The sequence below is a fragment of the Chanos chanos genome, chromosome 9, assembly GCF_902362185.1.
Source record: "Chanos chanos chromosome 9, fChaCha1.1, whole genome shotgun sequence".
In the NCBI taxonomy this organism is placed as follows: Eukaryota; Metazoa; Chordata; class Actinopteri; order Gonorynchiformes; family Chanidae; genus Chanos; species Chanos chanos.
The window spans coordinates 12,587,672-12,595,126 of record NC_044503.1 but is presented as its reverse complement, the minus strand read 5'-3'; the positions used below and the strand labels follow the sequence as shown (position 1 = coordinate 12,595,126).

The 7,455-nt window shown below is 40.7% G+C and overlaps 1 protein-coding gene across 1 annotated transcript; it reads left to right on the top strand.

Annotated features, from left to right (window-relative positions):
- The first annotated feature begins 908 nt into the window (after positions 1-908).
- On the top strand, positions 909-6,714 carry capza1b (capping actin protein of muscle Z-line subunit alpha 1b). The gene is made up of 10 exons (XM_030784619.1): positions 909-955; positions 3,018-3,081; positions 3,231-3,282; positions 3,722-3,785; positions 4,355-4,561; positions 5,129-5,208; positions 5,507-5,585; positions 5,824-5,895; positions 6,129-6,191; positions 6,443-6,714. Exons 1-10 carry the CDS (start codon positions 917-919, stop codon positions 6,581-6,583), a joined length of 861 nt encoding a protein of 286 aa, XP_030640479.1. The 5' UTR covers positions 909-916; the 3' UTR covers positions 6,584-6,714.
- The last annotated feature ends 741 nt before the right edge of the window (positions 6,715-7,455 follow it).

Here is a 7,455-nt window from a genome sequence, read left to right as displayed (position 1 = left end):
GTTAACTCAGCATTGTGGCCTGAAAGAGCATGCAGTGAAATGGGCTTGAAAAGACCAGTATCAATCTAAAGAATGTCTGAAAGAAGTAGTTTCAAATCTGCTTCACGTCTGGATTTTTATCTTGTCAGCAATGTATTCTCTTAAATAGCACCTTTCAACAATGATTAGTGCGGTTACAGCAGGGCTGCTTGAGCAGAAAACCTTATCGAAAATGAATTAAGATCCTGACACTCAAATTAGTGTGTTGAGCTTAAGAGTCTTAACCTCCCAGTTCCTAATGGACACCACTAAGCCCAGTTAGTCTCTTCTGACACAACTCTCAGAAAAACCTTAGACAAGAATGCATTCGTTACTATGGAGGAGTGTCAGCAGATCATTATGGTTGGATTTGGCAAGCTTTGCTTTAGTGCAGGAAAGGGTATTTTAACATTTTTTGCAAAAAAAAAAAAAAAAAAACCCAAAACAAACAACAACAACAACAACAAAACTAGCATACACATGCAAATATTGTGGGTGCTGCATGTTGTTGTTGTTATTGTTTTCAGCTAAAATTCGGAATTAATGAAACACCTGTTTGTAACGGTGTATTAAATGTCGGTGCTTCGAAAATATATTTAAAAGTAGAGCTTTTGAGGCCTGTTAAATTTTCTGCCCCAAATTACATACTATTGTTGGAAACTAAAGTAGATGTCAAACAGTTTAAGCCGAAACACGGAACAAGGTGTTAGATGTTTGAAGCAATAAATCAAAATGATATGTCCAACTGTTATCGATAGACAGGGAAACGACAGTAAGTAATATTGTCTCGCTGTCTCTGCATGGACCAATCAGCATCTTCTGACCTATTATGGTTATGACTGTGACAGTATTATACCCATGATGCACTGCTGATTGAGGCTGGTCCGCAAAAGCAAAGATGACCGACTTTGAGGAACCGCTCTCCGACGAGGAGAAGGTAAATGCTTTTATTTATGTTAAACATGTTTTTAAAGTTTTGTGTAATCCTTATTTTCTATAATACTAACCACCTAGTCCGCAGAAATGTAAGAACGTTGCATACGCTCCTTCTAAGCGCTGAGATTGACCAAGTTTAGCCGGCTATCGCAGCCCTAGCCAGTTAGCAAGCCAAATAGTAGCCAGCCTGTTATGGGTATGTCCCAGCCAGGTAAACAGTCACTCTCTTGTTTTTGCAAGCAAAGCAGTTACGAACTGTCCATGGAGAAGCTCGACCTTCTGTTACTTCAAACTATAATTATATTCTTGCTTATGCTTGCATGTGCAGCTGCTCAAGATGATTAGCAATCCGGTCTTTCTTTTGTGTTAAGGTATTTAAACGAACGAGCTAGTTTAGCATGTTAGCTTGCTTGCCTGTCAGAATGACTAACGGTGAAGGAAGTCACGTCAGACAGCTGCCATAAATAGTTATCCAGGTTGTGATTGCTGCTAATTTAATAACGAGCATATAGCTGCTTTCTTCTTCACGTTACATGTTTAACAACAAGGCGGACGCAGCATACAAAATATAGATGGATTTTGGTTATATTCTAGCTTGCTAAGCTAAGTTAGTTGGCTCAACATAGCTAGCTAGCTTCAGCTTCCCCAGCTGCTCTATAAGTTCGGTAGCGCCCAGTTCTGTGTTCAACTGAAGGGAGATCGCTATCACGTTCGTCAGTAATAAGCTTACGACATTTCGTCTTGTGTCTTTATTCGTAATGGACCCCGTGTTTGTAAGAGTCCTAATAATTTGTTAAACTGTTAATGTAGCTACAGAGCATTTCGACTTCCTGTTTGAAAAGTATCCTGATTCTGAAATGGGGCGTATTTGGCCGGCGATGATTAGATTTGGTGGAGCAGAAGTTGCGGTGTAGCTTCTGTGTGGAGCACATAATTAGTGTTTGTTAAATACGGTTCCTTTCAGTCACAATGGGGATCGAAACGATCGTTGAAACTACCCCTACTCTTTCGAACTAGTTGTCATGATAAAAAACCTACCGGTTCACTTTTAGGTCCCGTGTTATTGCATTTTTGTGTAGTCTCAATGAGCCAGATGCTTCATTCGCAATATAACAGTTTACTGGCACCTGAACTGGACTCGTTCAAAATTACTGCGAACATTTTGACACTATGAGCTGCAAATGAACAGTTACTCTCTGCTTGAATATTAGGTTTACGATATCACAGGAAGCCTAGGTTGAGAGGAAATAGAGTGTAAGGTGGTAGCTTTACAGGCAAAGTAAATGCCACTGGCAGTCAGTGCCATTGAATTTGACAATGCACAGTACGTGCTGTTGACAAGGGTGTGTTGATGTGTCATTCTTGCCTTCTTTGTCTTTCACCTTCAGGCTGTTGTGAAATACCTTTCACTGCTTAATTCATGCACCAGTGCCAGCGTCCTGAAGTTCAGACATCATAATGATTATTTCCATGATTTAAACCGGTTTGACTGCAATTCCTTATTTGTCAAACTTAAAGATAGCTAATCGCAACGTTAACGTCTATTTCTCACACCTGCACTTTTTCAGTTGCTCTTTGTGTTTGCTCTGTGAGAGAGGAAATATGTAGGTGCCATTACTGAGATTTCCGCAGTCACTGGAAAATCTGCAGCTTAAACAGGAGAAGCAGAATGCGCTCCTTTAATACATTGTTAGCAAATCTAATTTTGTAACCTGATGCTCAGCGACACCAGCAGTAACCTTCAGGCAGTCTTGTCCTCAGTGCAAACACATCACTGATACTGACCCAGCCTGCTGCTGTTTTCCTCTGAGACCCACTGTTTCACACACACGCAAAGACTCGACGGTCTGTTTTTCAACTCTGCCAAACCATATCCATTCATAATGGCCATTTATGCTACACAATTTAAAAGAAAACTATTGATTGGCAAAATCCTGCTCAGATGTTCTGTCTTTTTGCCAGTAATCGAAACCCTGTTCTTATATCCGCTCTGAGAGTTAACTTAAGAAAGTCTCTCGATCAGTTGTTGTGCTTTGTTACTAAGGTGACCTACTCTTCTACAGGTCCGTATAGCAGCCAACTTCGTGACCCATGCTCCCCCTGGCGAATTCAATGAAGTCTTCAATGGTGAGCCATCGGTTATCCCATAAATGTCTTTATGTGACCTCAGATTGACGTTTCCATCTAGGGACTTATTTTATGTGTGCGTGTTAAGTACAGAAGCTGACAGTAACTTAAGGAAAAGAGAATGACCAGAGTATGTTTATGTTTTCTAGATGTACGACTTCTCCTCAACAACGACAACCTCCTCAGGGAGGGGGCAGCACAGTGAGTTGTCTACATATATATGTGTCTTTGTCTCAGATTCCTCAGTCGGTAAAGAAATATATGTTAGAGATTCTGGGGAGCAGCTACCATGAATTGTATATTACTGCAGGGCTACGGCTTATTTTTAGCTGTTAATCTTAAGTCTTGCAAAACACCCTCTTGATTATCAGCCACAGATACCTGAAATATATTGCCTACAGTTGTACTATCTTATTTTCATAATCTTTCACAATCATTACCACAAATTACCCGTAACAAAGGAGATTAGCCGTCTGCCAAAAGAGGAAACATGTACGCTGTTTGCTTATAAAATAGCTACAGACTGCTGCTGTTTCAAGTGAATTTTCTCCGAGATGCAGACAACTAGAATTTACCAGAGCTTCTTTTTAATTTACCAGAGCGTTATTTTAAATTTCTCTTTTGTCTCGTTCTGTAACAGTGCCTTTGCCCAGTACAACATGGATCAGTTCACCCCTGCCAAACTTGAAGGTTTCGAAGAGTCGGTAAGAATCCCTGTCATGTGCTTCTGTAGGGAAGGGAAGCAAACATACACACTATAAGGGCTGTCACTTAAGAAGATTGCAAATTAAGATAAAACTGATCGCCTTGTTCTCTTGTACATGTTGACCTTTACCATATTTCCTCCTGTGCAGTGACTGAATGCATTCGACCTCAGACCTTATTATTATTATTATCTTTTTTTTTTTTTTTAACACACACGTACAAAAGGCTCTTCCACTTTAGATCAGTATCATTACTGTCACTGTGTGACACTGTCAAGGACAGCAAAACTTGTTTACATTATATGTCACACAGATACATTGCTTAATCCACATTATACCAGAATGGAATAAAATTACAGAGAGGATTTGTAGAAAAAACAACACTGGGCATTACTTATAGAAGGTAATGCTGTTCAGATGGCTTAAACCTCTGCCTGTTATCAGAAGAGTAAAAAAATTACACTCTCATGAACATATTTAAAGACTCGTCAAATTCTGAGAGAAACTGTTACAATGTTTGAACGTTGTTGTAATGGGTATGTTTTGGCGTTTCTTCTCCGTATCATCAGGTCCTCATTACGGAGCATGGGGACTTGGGCCAGGGTCGGTACTTTGACCCTCGTAACCGGCTGTCGTTTCGCTTTGACCACCTGAGGAAGGAGGCGAGCGATCCGCAGCCTTACGAGGGCGAGGCTGCTCTTCGATCCTGGAGGGACGCCTGCGACGAAGCGCTCAAAGCTTACGTCAAAGAGCACTACCCCACTGGAGTCTGCACGGTACCCAAACAGCCTCCTGTCCACGTCTCTTCCCCAGCTACTTGTTTTTACAGCTTTGCCAGCAAAACATCCAAAATCAAGCAGGATTCTAACAGACTAATTACTGGAATGAACATGCAACTTTGTAAATGTGAATATGGAATTAGAGGTCTGTAATCAGTGGAAATGACTGGCGTCATAATGAGGTCGATCTGCCTTGATTAGCGAAACCAGGTTAAAGATGAGGTCTGGGAATATTTCGGTGTTTGTTTTTCCTTGGATTGTAGTTATCTGAATCCACAGCTGCCCCCAGCCAATTGACTCCCTCATTGGTTTTGACTTAAAAGATCTAAATCTAATCAAAGTGGCTGAAACTGCTCTTTGCCATCTCTCCAGTCTGTTTTGCCTCTCTCGTCTGGTTGAGTTGAAGCAGAGTTTTGGAGCCATGGATTGGACATTGGGTCATACAGTGGATGCTTTGTCTGACCGCCATATTTCTAGAAATGCCGAAGTGTCATGCCAGATATAGGTGGTATTATTATTAGACTGTTCGAATCTGTCCAATCAAAATGAACTTGTTCTGTGTAGGTATACGGGAAGACAGTTGATGGTCAACAGACTATCATCGCCTGCATCGAGGGCCACCAGTTTCAGCCTAAAAACTTTTGGTGAGTCACTCAAATCAGTTGTTCATGTAAGCATGTCTCACGTTATGACAGATTATTTGTGGGTTTGTGTGGATGACACTAAATTTATGCATTATAAACTTTTTATGTTTTATCATGGTGTTTCTCTACCCAGTCCTCAAGACGTGCTTATTTGTGTTTTTATACTTTATGACCAGTTTTCTAAATATGTATAGGCTCTTTGATTTGGTTCACTTTCTCCATGTAGAACAAAGTGTGAGGGGAAGAATGCACTCGTATGAGGGGAAGTGAATAAAGCTGGTTTATATTCTCTCTGTAGGAATGGACGTTGCAGGTCAGAATGGAAGTTTACCATCAACCAGTCTACAGCTCAGGTGGTAGGAGTGCTCAAGATCCAGGTGTGTGTTTACACCAGTCTGCTGCCTGGTACCATTAGACTCATATACTTCATCACGCATATGGCAAACATTTGCATTTGGTACAGTCCTTGCTGAATCCATTAAATTTGGTTTACGAAACCATTAACTGTGCCTACAGTGGCAGCTGAACTTGTGCACATTAGTTGAGCAGTTTTGTTGTGATTTTAGGGAAGAAAGTCTGTAATTTGAGAGAAAACCTATTTGAATTTTTTCTCAGGTGCATTATTATGAAGATGGCAATGTGCAGCTTGTGAGCCATAAGGAAGTGGAGGAATCGATCGTAGTGTCTGTGAGTGTTTTCCTTAATGCTTATTATACAGCTTCACTTACCTTCCTATGTCTGCTCAGCTCTCCACTGTGTCTTTAATAACATACTTTTTTTTATTCATTTAATATGTCCTTGAGATGGATAAATATTTCCATCTCAATTCAGATGATCTGTGTGTGAACTGTGAGATGATATACTGTCATTACTGCTCATAACACGTTTCAAGTTTCTGGGTTAATTTTTTTACCCCTTAGAATGAGACCCAGACTGCCAAGGAATTTGTAAAAATCATTGAAAACGCAGAAAACGATTACCAGGTAAGGTGTCTGAGTTACCTTTTGCGTTCGCATTTGTCACAACCTTTTTATGACAGTTTGTTGCACATGTGTATCTTATACAACACTTTCACTGGAAAAGTATGAAAAAAACACGTCTCAGATTACGTTATATTAAAGTCTGTTACCTACCTACCTACCTACGATATATCTCGATACCACTTTTTAAAGACAGCTGGAAGCAAATTACAGATAGTAAACCTGGACTGTTTACACCTTCTTTCTTCTCTCAGACGGCCATCAGTGAGAACTATCAGACCATGTCAGACACCACCTTCAAAGCCCTGCGCAGACAGCTGCCCGTCACCCGCACCAAGATCGACTGGAACAAGATCCTCAGCTACAAGATTGGAAAAGAGATGCAGAACGCCTAGAGCCCCAGCGCCGCTCCGCTCCGCCTCCGTCTCTCGCTCAGTCTGTACGAGGACGGGGCGAAAGGAACCTGGCTTGTGTGTGTGGGAAAACAGAGAGCAAACTCTCACCGCCACCCACCCCCCCCCCCCCCCCAAAAAATGTCGTGGAACTATTCTGTAAATGTTTAAAAGAGGATGTGATTCCATTCTGTTTATTGTTTCTGTCTTTGGTTTTTTTTTTTCGGTTTTAAAGGACTTTGAAGGGTCTTTGTTACGGGATGAGGGACAGACAAGATTGAAAGGCGAATTGGGATCTAAATTATCAGCAAAATCCACTTGCTATTGGTGCATTCACATGAATTCATCTTAAGATCACGGTTTAAAGCATTCAATTTCAATCCTGTATAAATGGTTTTGAAATTTGAATTTGAGGTTATTTTTCTCTGTTTTTTGTTTTGTTTTTGTTTTATTGTGAACTGCAACGATGCAGTGCTTGTGCGTGTGACAGCGTCATCCTAAGATGGCGCAGGTAACTCTGAGCACATTCATAACATAACTCCTGGCCTTGTCTTACTAGTGTTCTGCTCTTTATACCTCTGCATCTCTCTAACTGTGACTTACCACCCTGCTTAAAAAAAAGACGTCAAAGTCAACCTAAATTAGCCTGAAAGAGAAAAGGAGTAAATAACCGAACAAATTATCCTCTTTCCAATAGCAAAGTAATCCAAATGATTTTGAAGCTTCCTATTTATACATACAGATTTATATTTTACTATGCAGTCAGTCAAATCCGCGTAGCACTCAGTTACTGTTACAGGCTGTGTTGTGCATTGGTGTGTTCAACTGATCGTGCAGTGAACCTGCAGTTACTTTACAAACAGTGAAATCCAGCT

Coding starts and splice junctions, on each gene's coding strand:
- capza1b (XM_030784619.1), top strand. CDS start 917: ATGACCGACTTTGAGGAACCGCTCTCCGACGAGGAGAAG. Junction 5,209..5,506: donor TTTCAGCCTAAAAACTTTTG/GTGAGTCACTCA, acceptor TTCTCTCTGTAG/GAATGGACGTTGCAGGTCAG. Junction 6,192..6,442: donor ACGCAGAAAACGATTACCAG/GTAAGGTGTCTG, acceptor TTCTTCTCTCAG/ACGGCCATCAGTGAGAACTA.